Here is a 17,295-nt window from a genome sequence, read left to right as displayed (position 1 = left end):
CAGAAGTTTACTCTGATTGCACAAACGTCATGTAGGAGCAGGTAATGGATAAAAGGCATTGAGCTTATTACATGGAGGAGGTGGCAGATGATTGCTCCATTCCATAGTCAGTATCCGTAGACACTCCTGTCAATGATCTGACTTGAGGGGGTTCAGGCCTAAGCAGAACAGCAGTGGGGACAGAGCTACAGTGCTATGGGCTTGAAGTTTGCCCCTAGCGTTGTACGCCACATCCCCATTGAGTTCTCGATGAAGGGTCTTAGGGTCCTAATGATCTTGTACAATTCTAGGCATTCTGGGATCCAGGTGTGGGGCACTAAATCACAGGTGGTCTTGTAGTCAGTAGCTGGTGTTTCGCTCCTCTGGTGTTCCTGCCTATTCTCTTCTGTTCCCCACTCATGTATTTAGCCATATGCTTGTTCATCTTAGCCACTATGATTCCTGATGGGAGTTTCCATGTGGTGCTCAGGCAGGTTATTGGCTTGTAGTTTGATGGGACCTTCAGTTAGCAATTCTGGGTGTTTCTCAACGATTAGCAGCTGGTTCATTTGTGCTGCCATATGCTCGTGGAATCAGCTTCTTCAGTCAGTATGCGTGAAGCATGTCGGGACCTGCTGCTGTCCAACTCTTCATACTGGAGACCCTTTATTAGATATCTGCCACTGTGATGGTTACTGGACCCTGTTCAAGGAGGTTACTGTGGTCTGCTCTTAGGTCCACAACTTGCTCCTAAGTTAGTGTCTATTGCAAGTATGTTTTTAATCGCAAATGTGGGTAAAACACTCACATTTCCATGGTGACAATGGCACGCTACAGAGCCATCTACTAAATGAAGCATCGGAGCAAAGAATGTGTGTTGAATTTTTTTTAATAATCGAGTTATTCGAATTTGTTGCTGAATTGTTGCAGCACTACTTTCAGTAATCAAACTCTTTATTTACATGTACATAAATGATCTCAAAAGTAACTGTGTGAGAAAACAAGTGCCAAAAAGTTCTCATTTTTATAAAGTTCTATCAGTTTGATGGTCTAAGCCTCGGACTGGTTTACGTAGTGATAGCTGGACAGATTTTTAATTCATTGTTTGGATGAGAAGTCTTCATCTGAACACAAAAATATTCAGTGAGAGTATCTTTTTAGCTGTCCAAAATGGTAACTTTATGATTGCCGGCAAAACAAAATTAAAAGGCATCTAGAAGCTGTAGCCAAATAAAGCAAGACTGAACTTACTAATATTTAAAACTAACCTCAGTTAGTTTTAAATATTTGTATAATCATACATTTTTATTTTTGAAAAGAATTATTATGGTTATACCCCCATCAGATACATTCTGTGAATCTATTTCAATCACAGCTGTAGAAATTATTCAACTGAGCACTGAGCCAGTGTCATGATCTCCCCCTCAGTTCCACTTCATCAACCACCTTTTACTGTGTTCGAAGGTGCCAGTGACTTTAGCTCACTTAATCAAACTTCAGTCCAGTCTGTAGGACCTCAGTTAGTTCCAAGCATCAAAAACAGAGTCCAGAATCACTTGTTATACATCATACGGCAACAGGTGGACCAAACATCTCCATGGTCTCCATAACAAGGGATAGATGATCGAGAAACGAGTTCACAGACACTCTGAGGATTCGTGCTTCATCAGCGCTCCACCTCCTGAAACACAGCGAAGGATTTTTAGTACAAAAAGGACACAGATGTTAGGGCTCAGTTTGATACAGGCTATGAAGGAGCCAAGGAAGATAATCTCACACAGAAAGCGTGCTTCCAGACACTGTAATCAGTTTGCTTATGCCGCCTTTCCGGGGCTCTTTGTCCGGGGAGAGCGACCGCAGAGCGATGGTGGCCTCACGAGATGATGGGAAGGGAACATCCAGAGAGCTGCACGAGGGTCAAGGAAGACTGAGGACATGGCTGAGACAAAAGAGAAAAATAAAAGAGGCCGGGTTTTTCATCTCTGACTCTGTTCTCTCATTTTGCCCTACTTGCAATGGAAAATGCTATTTGCTGCATTAAAAAGGCTTCATCCTTACTATAATCTGTTACTGACACACTGCCCCACCATAAGGAATATATTTATGCTTTAAAAATAAAAGCTTGAAAAACACACCCATTTATTACAAGAGACCTATTTCTTAACATTTTTTTTCACCCCTTTTCTTTATTCTCACTGACTCTTCTTGTGCAAATATCTCTTAAACAACAGGAAGGTGCAGGTTCACTATAACTAGGGTTGCCAACCGTCCCTTAAAATACGGAATCGTCCCGTATTTCGAAACAAAAGTACACGTCCCGTATTGAGCTAATAAGGGACGCACTTTGTCCCGTAATACAGTGAGAATCAAAAGTAGCCTATAACTTTTAATGGAATTAACGCTTTGTTTGAAAACATAATTCCCAGCCCCTCTCCTGCTTTGTGACCAATGAGCTGACAGCACACTTATGACAATTCGAGTATGACAATTCAGATTACCGCTCATCTCATTGGTCGAGGAAAGGTCGCTTGCGGAGAAAATACCGGAAGACAACAGATGACCACAACAAGAAGCATGGCCAACAGGGAAACAAACGCCGACACTGCGGTGCAAGTCTCGGACGACAGTACACCTAAAGCTGGGCAGACACTGCGATTTTTTCAGTCGCGATATTCAGCTCCTGCTCAAACTGCATGATTGACTCGCAGGGGTTAGAAGTTGGTAGGTCACGATGCAGGTCTCACACTATTCCGCCCGATGCTCTGATGCCTGACCTGAGTGCTCACACTGTGCCTCCATAAAATGAAGGTTATAACAGAAAATCTGTTGCGCTCTCTCTCTCCGTCTTACACTCACACAGACACACCACCACCATCAACTTTGCTAAATTGCTAATGAAAAACATTGTTCAGGCAGCTGTGATTGGGCAGCAATGTAAATCCAACTATTTTCACGGTTGTTGTGGTCGTGATAATTTTGTGATGCCACATCGAAAAGGCTCGGATGAGCTTTCCAAAGTTCTACAAGTTGTGCCTCCATCGCTTGTGTCCAGATCAGCTGTGCTGCTCCATTTTTTACACCAACGTTTACGTGTTTGCGCGCGAGCAGTGTGAGCGGCTGTGGTGAGACCCTCACGAGCGATTGATTGATCGGGAGCTGGTCGTGAGGTGTTAATCACTTCTCGTTACCCCACGTATACTACACGATGCACGATGAAGGCCAAAATCGGTCCGATCACTCAAAAATCGGCTCAAAATGGGCCTAAAACCGCACAGTGTGAGCCCAGCATTAGAGCAGCAATGTTTGTTCCCCTCAGAGAAAGGGAAGAATGGGAAAAGGAAAACACCTGGCTGGAAAAAGTTAATATGGGCATGTGCAGTGAATATCAGCGCTATGTGGCCAGAAGTGTGATAATATAATTTATTTTGTGTAATAAACAACTGCAAGGATAGATGATTACAACAAATAGATGAATAATACATAAAAGTAATACATAGATGAATAATGATGATGAGTTAAGATGCGTAATCATGGGAACAAGCGGGTTTACAAACAGGAGCAGCTGATTAGCATTAGAAAAGCTGAAATAATACCTCAACTGAAGCCAATTGTACTAAATGCACTAAATGTGCACTGTTACAAGAATATTTTTCTTTCTATTGTTTTATATTATTTTAAGTTAAGCAGGACAGAGTTAAAGAAAGATTTACTTATATTCTCAAAAGTTAAGCATGACAGGCTTCTGTTTAAGAAGGAGACCTGTTTTATTGTGTTAATGTTGTCATTTTGAGCTAAAAATAAATGGCTAAATGATCATTTGTTTCACATGTGTTCATATCACAAAGAATACACATCTACTTAAATCAAATTCAAGTCAAATGGTTAAAAAAATAATTTCACACACAAAAAAAGAGCTAGAAAATTCACCACACTGGGAAGGGTGAAGACAACTGGGTCGCCCGGCCCTGGCCACGAGGTGTCCCTTATTTATTTTTCAGGGAGTTGGCAACCCTAACTATAACCAAAACTCCAGACTCAAACATAATGTTACAACATCCACAGTAGTTATAGTCATCGGTGAGTAGTAAATAAATTTAAGGAAAGTTTCTTTAGAGGATGATTTAAAAATGTTTAAACTTCAAACTCTATGCCAGCTTCTAGCTTCGCTTGACAGTGTAGAACAAACCTGATGACACAAACTCCTATTAAGCTTAAAAGTCAACCTAACACACCCAAACAGAAAGAGCCCAGATTCAGATTCAGGTTATTTCGAAACCTCGATACAATTACCGGAACAAATACTTCGAATGTTTCGTTGTTTCAAGAAGCCTCGCTTTGCCCTTCGCTAGTAGAAAATATCATTAAAGTTTTCATAGACCTCAGTGGTAAATATTGACAACAATAAAGGATACAACTCCAGTTTGCCTGTTCCTCCGTTAGCTTCTCCAGCTGCCGCCATTGCGATTGTTGTGCTGAAACGAACCGGAAACGGAAACGCTTTCCATGTATGAGGAAAAGGACAGCTGTCCCCAGTGGCAGAATGCAGTATTACAACAGTGAATACTGCACAACAATAGAAATAAATATTTTTAGTGAACTGAAAATACACTAAAAATTAACAAAACTAGGTGTGAATAACATTTAAATTCACTAATATAAACGAAAAATAGATTTTTGCAATAATAATAATAATAACAACAGTATACTAACTCAAAATGGATGAAATCCAACCGAAAAGACAACAGAAATTTGAAATGAAAAATACATTTTTAAGAAATTATGGAGAAAATACACGTCACATGTCAAAAACATGTCAAAAAGGTAGCCTGGTTGTGACTTCTTTGACGTTTTCATTTATTTATTTTGAAAAGGAAACTTTTTGCAAAAGAAATGTGAAGTGTAACTTTTCTGCTATAAAATTAGCAGCCACTAATTCCAAATTTCTAATCAAAGTCTTCCAACCTGCACCCAACCTGAAACACCTCCTGGCACTTGGGCAGCTACTTTGAGGTATTGGGATTGGGTATTGGGCAATACGCAATAATACCAATACGTTAATTTCACGTTTCATCACTACATAAAACTGTATGGATAGAACCGCCAGTCAAATCTATTTGGAATGCCTCAAGGTGGTTTCTTTTTTGTGTTTAAAAGCAACTAATACAACTAATAACTGCTTTGTTCATATCTTCCTGAAGCCATCATGGCTTCATTATGATGGTATTCAGTTCAGTTCAATTTTATTTATATAGCTCCACATCACAACAACAGTTGCCTCAATGGTCTTCACAAGGCAAAGACTCTACAATAATGCAGAGAATGTGAATGTGTCCCTTTGAATGTGTCCCCAAGTGCAGTTGCAAAAACCCATCAAGCGCTACAACAAAACTGTCTCACATGAGGACCGCCCCAGGAAACAAAGCCAAGAGTCACCTTTGCTGCTGAGAATAAGTTAATCTGCGTCACCAGCCTCAGAAATAGCAAGTTGACAGCACCTCAGATTAGAGCCCAGATAAATGCCACACAGAGTTCCAACAACATGTAGCCACACATCTGAAAGCATATTGATTTGCTCTCCTGATATTTAGACTGTAGTATTGATATTTTAACTATCTCTACGTCAACTGTTCAGTGGAAACTGCACAGTGGTCAGAGGAGATCGCACAAATCAGGCCTTCGTGGTCAATTAGCTGGCAAGAAACCACTACTAAGTAAAAGCAACAAGCAGAAGAGATTTGTTTGGGCCAAGAAACACAAGGAATGGACATTAGACCAGTGGAAATCTGTGCTTTGGTCTGATGAGTCCAAATTTGAGATCTTCGGTTCCACCTGCCTTGTCTTTGTGTGATGCAGAAAAGGTGAATAGACTGTCTCTACATGCATGGTTCCCATCGTGAAACACGTGGAGGACGTGTGATAATGTGGTCTGCTGGTGACGCTGTTGGGGATTTATTCAAAATTGAAGACACACTGAATCAGCACGGCTACCACAGCATCCTGCAGCGCCATCCCATCCAGTTTGCATTTAGTTGGATATCATTTATTTTTCAACAGGAGAATAACCCCAAACACACTTCCAGACTGTTGATAGTCATTTATTTCCAGTAATGAACAGAAAAAATGTTTTTGGAGTTGAATGTTATGCTGGACTTCTCAGGAAACTCCAATGTTCCTTAAGAATTCTGCACAGTATTATATAGCAGTGATATATCCTTTGGTTAAGGAGGGGGGCATCCAAATCAGCATTAAAAAGTGATTTATGTAAAAAGGCACAGCACAAGATATGCATAAGAATATTCTTTACACCCAACTGTAACTGACAGAAAGTTAGATCTAGTGTTTCTGACAGTTTCTTACCACTTGAAGCCCTAAGAAATAAATTAAGTAAATCATTGTTATGGTTTAGCTGCATGGGACAGAAACACTTTATGTATAAATTTGTATTAGCATTCACGTCAGTCATGGTCTTTATGTAGGACAAGAAATCAAAATACTTCACTAATTGGGTGGCTATCCAATGAATCTGCAAATATGACTCGTGGCCCTCCACTGGATTTATATCAGGGAAGGCTTGGGCCAATCTCAACACTCCATGCTACAGTCCTTGAGCCATCCATTAGCAGTTTTTGTGATGCTGAAGGATGTACTATCCTGCTGATGGAGGTCAGTAGCATCAGGAAGATGTCGGCTGTTTGCTACAAAGTTAATTTAGGTCACACTTATCAAGGTAACAATATGTGAAATTAAGATTTTTATGTATAGATATGTTGTAATGACATGGCTCTTTTTTTTTTGTTTGGGTTAAATGGTCACATATATTTATTTTTGTATTAATTGAGCATTGTATCAACAAATAAAAGTAAATCATAACAATTAATGTTTGATAACTGCAATGTTGGCATGCAGTTAGTACATTGTATAGGGAGTAGCTGGTAATAATGGCCCTAGGGCATGGTAGAAAATTCTCCCCCCTAAAAAAGATTTTTTCCTATATTGTAGGGCTTCTTGATGTTGCACTCAGCCTAATCACATCAGGTAGTTGCTGCATTACTCCCTCTAAACTGGACTTAGGGTACAGAAAAGTACAAATGGGACAAACAATAAGAATGCCTAAATAAAACACTAAACTTTGCCTTAATATGTGCTTATACTGATAAACATTTTAAAAAGGATGGAGAGGATCATAATGCATTATAGCTTGATCGTAACAAAATGGAATCTAAATTTTCAGTAAAACCCATTAAAATACACGAGAATGCCAGCAAAACGTCTGTGGGCACAAACATCTTTAACGAAATGTGCAGTTGGCTTTGTTGTGCAGGACAGACGGATGGAGGGAGGTACGTGGAACCTTCATGTCCCATCAGCTAGTTTACTGTCCACCTCCTCTCAGTATGTCACAGAAACTTGACGCACTCAGCCTGACGTAGTCCTGGGAAGCAACTGCTGTTTGTAGATACCAGCCAGAGCTTTGGAAGCACTGTGGATCATCTGGCGTTGGGTTAGGCCTGTCATGGCCTGGTGCCAGTCTGTTCTGTTGATGTTGGGAAGGCTTTGCTCCAGGACCTCACCCACGGTAACACTCAGACCTGACCAGCGCAGGCTGTAGTCAGGAGGGGTCATGGACTGAGCCTATATGGGGAAGGTTACAAAAACACTGTGAGTTGTAGCAGGTTTCTACATGGGAGATTTTGAATAAAATAATTCTACGGTACAACCTGACATTTTTTGTTCAAAGACAAAAAGTCAAGAGAAAACTGTAGAGCCTGAAAAAGGTGGGAAACTTTATCTTCTACCAGCATGACAGGATATTGCCAAAAGTATTTGCTCACCCTTCCAAATCATTAAATTCAGGGATTCCAATCACTTTAAGGTGTATAAAAATCAAACACTTAGGCGTGAAGATTGCTTTTAAAAACATTTGTCAATGGGTCCCTCTTATTTGCTCAGGAGTTGGGTTTAGTTCTAGCATCCCAAGATATGTTTGCCAGTTTCATGACCTTCCCACTAACACATTACCTGCCTTGTGGAAAGCCTTCCCAGAAGAATTACAGCTGTAAAGGTTGGGCGGACAACATATTCAAGTCTGTGGATAAACAATGGGATGCTACTCAAATTTGTTTGAGTGTAAAACCAGGCAAGCCAATACTTTTGTCAGTAGAGTGTACAGTGTTCCCTCGTTTATCGCGGGTGTTACGTTCAAAAAATAACCCGAGATAGGTGAAATCCGCAAAGTAGCGAACTTTATTTTTTACAATTATTATAGATGGTTTAAGGCTGTAAAACCCCTCACTACACACTTTATACACATTTCTCAGAAAGGGGATCGACATTTTCACACGTTTCTCTCTTGTTTAAACACTCTCAAACTTCAAATCTTCGAAAATAAGTCCAGCATTATCGAATGAAACCAAAGATCAAACCCTGTTTTCAGGTCCAGAACATGGGCACAGAGCAGCTGCGAGAGAATTCAACATTAATGAATCAATGGTACGGAAGTAGAGGAAGCAAGAAGAATGAGTTCAGTAAAGTTTGACTTATCGGACATTTTGGTTTCACTTAATGCTCCTTATAATCCTTTTGTGTTTGTTGTCTTCTGCTAGCGAAGATTTATGTAAATTTGACAAGCTGGACGCAACTGTACTGTACAGGAGACACGGCACGATGTAATTGATTGAAAATGGTCTACAGTTGATCAGGACGCAGAACACAACGCACTGTGACAAAACAAAAAAACAAACAAAACAAAAAAAAACAGCGGGGCCGTGAAAACTGAACCGCGATATAACGACGGACCACTGTATAACAAATCAAAAACTAAGGGAAACCTACAATACTTACTCAAGCAGTGTTGGTTTAGCTTGACTACAGAAGGTAACAGGCCTTTTTAAGCAGGCAGGGCTTCATTTCAACATTCCCCATGACCACCATTTTTTCCACGTACAGATACAAGGGCCCAGGAGCAACCATACATACAGTATACACAGCCAAAAAACTCCACGCCACCCTCACCCGCACAGTTTTACTTCTGTTTGGTTTTATAAATTGTAAAAGTTTCTTTTTCCTGAACATTTTTTTTAAATATTTAAACTTCAACCAGAAAAGCTCTTCCTTTGTAAACCAAATGATACCTGCTGGACGTGCTCTAATGCTACAGGGGTCGCCTGAGTGAAGAGCTCGATGTGAATGTTCTGACCAGGGTCCTCGAGGATCAAACATCCGATGTCAAACCACCTGGAAACAAAAAGAAGGTTTTGTTGTTGTTTTTAGAGCTTTTAACTAAATGTTAACGCTTTTGTTTGTTGCCACAAAAAAACATCAAACTGCATCAAACATGTGAATATTTGGCTTGCATTTTATTCAACACATGACTAATTATAAAGTAAATAATGGAAGATGAAAGGTGAATAGAAATGTCAAAAAGCATTTCTGTCCTGTTGTAGATGAAAACTGTTGTAGCCCAGCATCCACACATTTTTTTGTTTTTTATGGGATGCTCCAAGCTGTTTACAGCAGTACTGTGCACTGTTTGTGAGATAGAAAGTCCGCTAGGCCTCTAAGAATGTGTGTGCTTTCTTTTCAGAAGTCAGTCAAAACCTTCTTACTTGTCAGGAAAAAGTTCAGCAATGAAGTTTTCTAAAGAGACCACTGGCTGTCTCTCGTGGATCACACCAGCTCGACGCAGACTGTCAATGCGCTCCTGAGCCCCCTGCAGACACGCAGGGACAGACAGACACACACATGTATGACTGAAGCTGCAAACATCAGTGCTGTCAAGAACTAAACTGAAACAAACTCAGACACTAGTAATACTTATGTAACTGGGATATTTCAGCATTTTATTTTGAACTAAGAAAAAAATAAGTAAACTTAAAAATGACCAGACTGATATTTTAATAAACTAATACATCATCATAATTAACATTTTTCTCTTTTACTGTGCGTAGAGATATTAACTAAAATGAGCCTTGACTCATAAAATGTGGAACTCTCTATGCAATCCAGTTATTATGATTAAAAGGTTACACACAATTTTTCAGAAGCAACCTATTTTGTGTTTCGTTTTTCCCACAATATTAAGACTCAGTTCTCAAAATATTTCCTCTTAACAAATCTAGCACTGCATGATTTATATACATTTTTATCTTCACACGTGATGGTCTTAAAAGCCATGTCATTTATAAATAAATAAGCTATAAAACCTATTCAAGGAAAACAAACATTTGATGCTTGAAAAAAGTTGAACGAGAAAGAAATGAAGTAACGTAAAAGCGAAGTCCACTGACCTTGACACCGGCGGCATAGCCCACAGGCTGTGGAGCAATGTTTGACTGACCAGACTCTCCGGTGACCATGGCCAGCCCAAAAACCTCCTGGAAAGCATCTCTAACTGCCCCCACATTCATCTCCTTATCTGAAGTCACAACGATGTCAATGTCCCCACCAGACTCTGAGGATGAACAACACAGAAACATTTATTAAGAACATTTGAATGTTTTGTACATTTTTTTTTAAATTGGGTAAAACAGGGTAACTTACTGATGTATGGGGCCATGCCAGGATCAAGAGTAGTGATCATGGACTCCACAGAGTGTTTGGTTTTGTCTAAGACTGTCTTTACTACAGCGTTTCCTGCTACTCCCTGAGGGGACACAATACACACAGAATAAGACTACCCAAAAATATATATACACACACACACCACACTTAACCAACTCTTCCTATTAACTTTAATTAAAGAAGAACTTCATCATTTTAAAGACTTTTTATGTTTGAAAAATATGTCCAACCATATCGCAAAAAAGCTATAGGGAACATCAAGCTTCAAAAGTCCCCTTTCACACATTTGTATTCTACCTTAAAAAAGCCCCAGATGCCTCCACCACTGTTGGTGTCTCCAGACACTCTGGGATCCTCCTGTTCCTCCGGGAACGTGATTGAAGATCCAGTATCTAATCCTCCTCTAATGACTGACTGCTGAAGCATGGGGTTGGACACCACACCTGAAAATATGGAACATTTTTTAACAAGTTGTACTTTTTTTTTTAAATAAATCAATTGTTTACAGAATGTCCTCTGAGCATCTGCTGCTGTTCTGTTTTGCGCTTCCCTATTGGCTAGATTGTGAGGTTGCTGCTGCGGTAGCCCATGCAGTTGCTTCTCCAGTCTCTGATTCTGTAGTCTGACAGACTTTAACTACACAGTCGTCTTGGAATTCAGCTAACAACGCTAGATCTTTCTCTGCTCTGGAAATCTGCTGTGAGTTTGAGGACTACTGTAAAAAATATGATTTATTACCCTTATGTCTTACTTCTAAGTTAAGGGACATTCATTTCAGCTTTCAACACCCTGTTGTTATGTGTCTCAGGGGCCCTAAACCTGCACATGAGGTCTTCCCAGGTGTGGTACCACACTATCGGGCGTCTATCTTGTACTTAAAGCTTGTTCCTGTGCTGCCATGATTAGTGCCTCTGTGCCGTCTCATATTGGTCACCTGCCACCTAGAGTACATCTTGGATGGTTCTGTGGAGAACTTCTGGTTTATTCTTCTGCCTCATATCTCTCTGGAACACCTCTTCAAGCATGTGGCCAGGGCTGTGAGTCCTTGCATGGCAGTTTCCCAGGCCTCAGGTATGGACAGTTTGCTGTACTTCTTGGGTACCCCTTTCCTCATTGCACCTTTCTGCAGCTCCAATAGTTGGCTGACTTCCTTCCACACTGCCTTGATCTTGGCCTCCAGTCTCCTTCTCCATGGAGGGCACTGCTCCTTGTGGCTGTTCATCTGGTGGCCAAACATCTCTGTGATCACTACTGTCATAATGTAGATCGGCTGGTTAGTTTCCTAATCATCCCAGTAATGGATTGTCCATAATGCTGCATTCACATCGTCTAGCAGACTTTCAGAGGGTACTTCACATTTGTCTTGGTAATCGGCCATGAAGGGTTCAGGTTTCCAGCTTCACCATGATCCTCTCTCTCAGGTCAGCTTCTCTCACACTCAATGCACCTCCAGTCATACTTGGGGCTTGCTACTCGACCGCTGACTTTACTGGGACTTCATAAGAAACAACAGTTCTTAGGTCCATTATAATAATATAGATGGGCAGTTCTGATAGCATTGCTCCCACATTGATGTTTTTGATTTGTTATTAGCCATAACCACGAGCCGCATCCTTAATGATAACTTAACTAAACGTTAAGTGCCAGTGGTGTAGAAACTGGAGTTTCACGGACCTTCCAAAATTGCTTTCAAAAGGGTTGTTCAGTGTTGTGAATGACAGCTAGTCAAGCGAGGTGTGCTTGCCTGTTCAGGTATAACGTGAAGGTGTTTTTCAACTGGATAAGGCAAAGATGCCTCTGTTGGTATCAATACTGTTGCAAATGAGTATCTAATTTGATAGTAATATTTAGTGTTGGCTAGTATGTGGGTATTCTGGGTGTCAAACTGATTTGGTTCCAGTTTTTAAAAGAGCATAAATGTGTTTATCAGATTCGAAAATTTCACCCGAGCTTCACATTTTTCACTCTGACCTGGTATAGAAGCAGGACTGGAAAATGTTGGCATCAGCGGTGTCTGTGGGGTTCGACCAGCATGACCCCGTGTGATGTCATATCCTGCACCCACAGAGAAGCTCGATACAGGTGGACCTACAGGAGGGGGCAACATGCTGGAAGCAGTAGAAGGAGGTCTGATGGAAGAGGCCTGAGGAGGCAAAGAGAAGGAGGCAGCAGGAGGGACGGGAGAGCTGCTGGTGAAAGGTGAGGCCAGTGTTGAGGCGGGGGGAAATTGGGAAGAAAGGGAAAGCGGTGCAGCCAGAGGGCTGCTGAAGGCAGGAAGTGGTGGGACACTGGGGAGAGAAGTCGAGACTGAGGGGGAACTGATTGTTCCTGGGAGAGGGAGCGAAGTGGACAGACCTGAAAAACAAAGAGAAACATCCAATCAGAGAGAGCTTTCCCTCTACTCATCTGCTTGCCATTTTCTCACTCTGCAGGTCTTTATATCCTCAGCTCTGCTCTTTAGGCCTGAAACCCGTCTGATTTCACTCTTTATTTGCTTGAATTAGTTCTCTAGACTCTCTGCTCGGGTTACCTTGCAACATCTCGCTATTAGGTAACTGCTAGAAGTAAAATTGCTAATATTAACATTCACACCGCACAGGTAAATATTTATGATAACTGTGTAATACTTTGATATTGCTGAAATGAGAGTTTTACTTCTTACTCTTCTTACTCCTAAACTGCTATTTAGAGTTATGAATGTTAACTACTATAGCTTTTGAGGAAAGGAGGAGCCATGTTTGGCTGTCATGTTGTGTGCCACATCAGTCCAGCTCTGAGGTCTTTACACTGGCTGCCTGTCCGTCAGAGGATAGACTTTAAAGTTCTGATGCTGGCCTATAAAGCTCTGAATGGTTTAGGACCAAAATACATCAATGACCTCCTGACCCAGTATGAACCTTCCAGATCCCTCAGGTCATCTGGATCCGGTCTTTTATCAGTTCCTAGAGTCAGAACCAGACACGGAGAAGCTGCATTCAGCTTTTATGCTCCTTATATCTGGAACAAACTCCCAGAAAGCCTCAGATAAGCTGAAACACTCAGTTTATTTAAATCCAGGTTGAAGACTCACCTATTCTCAGCTGCATTTGAATAAAGCACCAAATCCACACTTTAAGCTTAAATTTCAAAACTTACATTTAACTACTGATTTTATCTACTGTTCTGATTTTATCTGTTTTGATTTTATATACTGTTGTTTGTTTGTTTGTTAATTAGTTAGTTAGTTTATTTGCTTGTTTTAATCAATTTTAAATCATGCTTTTTATTTGTTCTTGTTTCTAATGTCTCTGTAAAGCACTTTGAATCACCTTGTTGTTGAATTGTGCTATACAAATAAACTTGCCTTGCCTTGCCTTGCCAGCTGAAGAAGGCAAAGACAGCACAATCGGTATCAATACTGTTGCAAGTGAGTGTCTTAATTGAATATTAATTTTCCAGTTTTAATATTACAAGCCATTCAGTCCCTGTACAACCACAGCGAGTGCTTAATTAGCATTGCCAGCAACAAGTTGGACTTGTTTCCAGAGGATGTTGGACTTCATCAGGGATGCACTTTGTCATTGATTCTGTTATGAACAGAATTTCTAAGCGGAGCCACATGGCTGAGCTTCTCTGTTATTGTTACTTCCCTGCAACCCAGCTCTGGATAAGTGGTAGAAAATTGATAGATGTTGTATCCATAATGTCCACATCAACACAATTAAAATTTATTTACACGTATTACCAATCTTGAATTTGTATCAACAATGTGAACTGTAGCAAATGACATTTAAAATCTCGACTCAGCTAAGCTACAAGCAAAGGGAATGTTGATTTGCACATCAAATGTCTTACCAGCAGTGGTGGGCAGGCTTCCGACTGGGCCACCCACAGTCAGAGGGGTGGGGCTGGCAGGAGGTGTAGTCTCAATCCCACTTTCTTCCATCATATTCTCTGTAGTATTTATTTTAACTTCAGCCCAGAATTGCTGCAATAAGATGTTGTGATGAATTATATTGTGTTCAACTTGTCGGTCGATTGTTCATTTCCTGCATGTACACTCTGGGAACTATAGCACATAAAGTTTGACTGACAATAATGTTTATTAAACCTTTTTTCACACCAAGGAAGAAATTTAGAAATTTCTCAAGTTAAATCTATAAGTATATGAACACAGACACAATTTTCTATTTTTTTTTTTTGCACACTACCAATGTTTTTTGTCTATCAAACAATCAATATTTTAGTACTGACTTTCAGCTTTAAGTTAGTGGATATAAACTAAAGTATTGCACTGGTGATGCCATGGTTGTTTGCAGGTAGACCAGCTCCATCAATACTAAAAGGTATATACAGATTTTAAAGAAACATATGCTCCCATTCAGATGATGTCGAGGCCTTGCATATTTAAGCAAGACAATGCTGAATCACACACTGCATCTATTACAAGAGCATGTCTTTGTATTAAAAGAGTAAGGGTGCTGAACTGGCCTGCCTGCCGTCCAGTGCAGATTATTGTGAACTTCTTTTTATTGATTGAACAGGTATCCTCGGTTTTCTAAATCAACAAATTGATACATGCACCTTCCTGTGACAATGCATCGCACAGTTTGAGCCTCATTTATTGGCTTAAGTAAGGTAGACTTGTGCCTGATTTAGACTTCTGCAGAGAACCTTTGAGGATTCGAGGAGCCTATGAAAACAAAAGTGTTGTTGCCCACATTTATGCCTGTGTGTAGTGCACACAGAATCAGCATGGCTGCACCCTCCTATGTCAGTATGCATACTGCAGCAAAACGCCATCCCAATGGATTTAGTTGATCATTTATTTTTCCAACATGACAATGACCCCAAACACACCTCCAGCCTGTGTAAGGGCTAGTTGATCAAGAAGGAGAGTGATGGAGTGCTGCATCAGATGGCCTGGCCTCCACAATCACCTGACCTAAACCTAATTACAACCATTCCAAATTGAGATGGTCTGGGATGAGATGGACCGCAGAGTGAAGCCAAAAGGGCCAACAAGTGCTCAGTATCTCTGAACTCCTTCGAGACTGTTGGAAAACCATTTCAGGTGACGACCTCACGAAGCTCATCGAGAGAACGCCAAGCGTGTGCAAAGCAGTAATCAAAGCAAAGGGAGGCTATTTTGAAGAGCCTAAAACAAGTTTTCGTTTACTACATAATTCCATATGTGTCCATTTATTTTTTGGTGCCTTCAGTGAGAATCTACAATGCAAATAGTCATGAAAATAAAGTTTAAAAAATATTAAATGAGAAGGTGTGTCCAAAGTTTTGACTGGTTTTGTAGATTTGTGAGTCCTTAGATGGATCATTCTGAGGCAGTGATTTTATCTTATTGTTAAATAAAAACAACAAAAAAACAACTGTGGTGAAAAAGTAGCCAGAAATGCAAATAAGGATTCAAGCGCGTTGAACAAACCAATCATAACAGCTGCAGTCTGCACTGACCCACTGTGTAATTACATTCTCGGGAGGTGCACCTCAGGTTACATGGTACGTCAGGAGTTTACAGTGACGTCATAGGTTCCCACATAGATTCCCTGTTAAACTTGGGCATTAAGCTGCGCATGTAAAACATATTCCCAGAGAAAATAATCTGTATTGCAACGCATTTTAATCCAAAACTCAGAAGATAACATGCTGGGAGCAGGTTATCAGATGCGCTGTTTTAGGAGCATATAGTAATAAAATTGTTTGATCCCAACAGAAACAAACAGAAGACCCTCTTACGGTCTCCACAGAGGTCTTCCAGGAAGCGTGATCATATTTTCTGATTGATCAGCAGACCATGAATTCACGCATGGTCCTTTCTAATCTGGAATCTAGACTGCTGCAGGTCAGGCTTTGCAGCACAACCTACTACAGCGATTTACCCCAGTAAGACATGAACCACCTTCGTAGTACAAAAACCCAGGGTTAAACCTTAAGTTTCGCACACGAAGAGGCAAGCGCTGTGCTCTGAAACAAAGCGGATCTATATCGTCTGACGCGGACACACAAGGTTTGTTCCGTGTCTGCCACGCCACAGAACGACAGGAGATCCAAATGAATGCAGTGTAGCGTTTTTTAAGACTGTTCACAACTTACACGTGCCTCACAACCCCAAAGAAAAACAGCAAAACGGACAAAGTACCATACACATCTTTATCTAATTCTCTAAAAAAGACTCAGCATGACACGTGCCACTATTATGATAATCTCTACAGAACAAGTAACTTAACTACTCACCTGCTGGCGGTACTAACACAATACACCCATAAATAATAATAAAGCGCCGACCCACAGTGATGACGTGGTGCTTTGCCACGTCTGCTCCAGCGTGACGCCTGCCGCCGTCTTACGTGGCTTACGAAACTAGTGATGTGAGAGGCTACTGATTTCCCTTTCCGATCTGATTCCAAGTAAAATTCAGGCTGGAATCGGCTGTGTGAAACTGTGTGTTTGGAAAATTTAAATCACAAGTAGTGTATTTCAAACTATACCATAATAATGTATACAAGCCATCAGACTTCTTACTTATGAAGAGTGATCATACAAGGAATAAAAAAAACCCTGAAAATGTAATACCTGCATTTAAAATGTGACTGAATTGAAAATTATAACAAAGCTGAGAAACATTTTAGTTGTCTCTGTAGCCGGAGTACAGGCCACTATTTACTCGTGTGGTGCAAGCTATTCAGTCTGTGTATTCTGTATTTTGTTTTAAAGGGTTGTGCGTGTGACTGGTTTCTTGTTTTATTCAAATGTACACTG

At 40.5% G+C, this 17,295-nt stretch overlaps 2 protein-coding genes across 3 annotated transcripts; both read right to left on the bottom strand.

Moving 5' to 3' along the window:
• Window positions 1–850: 850 nt before the first annotated feature.
• Window positions 851–4,499, bottom strand: lage3 (L antigen family member 3). The gene is made up of 3 exons (XM_085280600.1): window positions 4,392–4,499; window positions 1,757–1,885; window positions 851–1,660 (listed from the first exon to the last, which is right to left on the bottom strand). Exons 1-3 carry the CDS (start codon window positions 4,436–4,438, stop codon window positions 1,546–1,548), a joined length of 291 nt encoding a protein of 96 aa, XP_085136726.1. The 5' UTR covers window positions 4,439–4,499; the 3' UTR covers window positions 851–1,545.
• A 1,559-nt stretch (window positions 4,500–6,058) lies between these two features.
• On the bottom strand, window positions 6,059–16,901 carry prrc1 (proline-rich coiled-coil 1). Of its 2 annotated transcripts, none has more exons than XM_085280598.1 (9): window positions 16,771–16,901; window positions 14,374–14,506; window positions 12,511–12,894; window positions 10,837–10,982; window positions 10,519–10,621; window positions 10,266–10,429; window positions 9,585–9,688; window positions 9,111–9,213; window positions 6,059–7,611 (listed from the first exon to the last, which is right to left on the bottom strand). In XM_085280598.1, exons 2-9 carry the CDS (start codon window positions 14,465–14,467, stop codon window positions 7,396–7,398), a joined length of 1,314 nt encoding a protein of 437 aa, XP_085136724.1. In that variant the 5' UTR covers window positions 14,468–14,506; window positions 16,771–16,901; the 3' UTR covers window positions 6,059–7,395. The 2 variants fall into 2 exon arrangements, with proteins under 2 accessions (XP_085136724.1, XP_085136725.1); XM_085280599.1 differs by lacking the exon at window positions 16,771–16,901 and adding an exon at window positions 16,630–16,734.
• Between the last annotated feature and the right edge of the window lie 394 nt (window positions 16,902–17,295).

Source organism: Mchenga conophoros, linkage group LG7, assembly GCF_057382185.1.
Source record: "Mchenga conophoros isolate Kocher_MC1m ecotype Shallow Benthic linkage group LG7, M_conophoros_male_GT1.1, whole genome shotgun sequence".
In the NCBI taxonomy this organism is placed as follows: Eukaryota; Metazoa; Chordata; class Actinopteri; order Cichliformes; family Cichlidae; genus Mchenga; species Mchenga conophoros.
The sequence above is the reverse complement of the archived record's forward strand: the minus strand, read 5'-3'. Positions and strand labels throughout refer to the sequence as shown.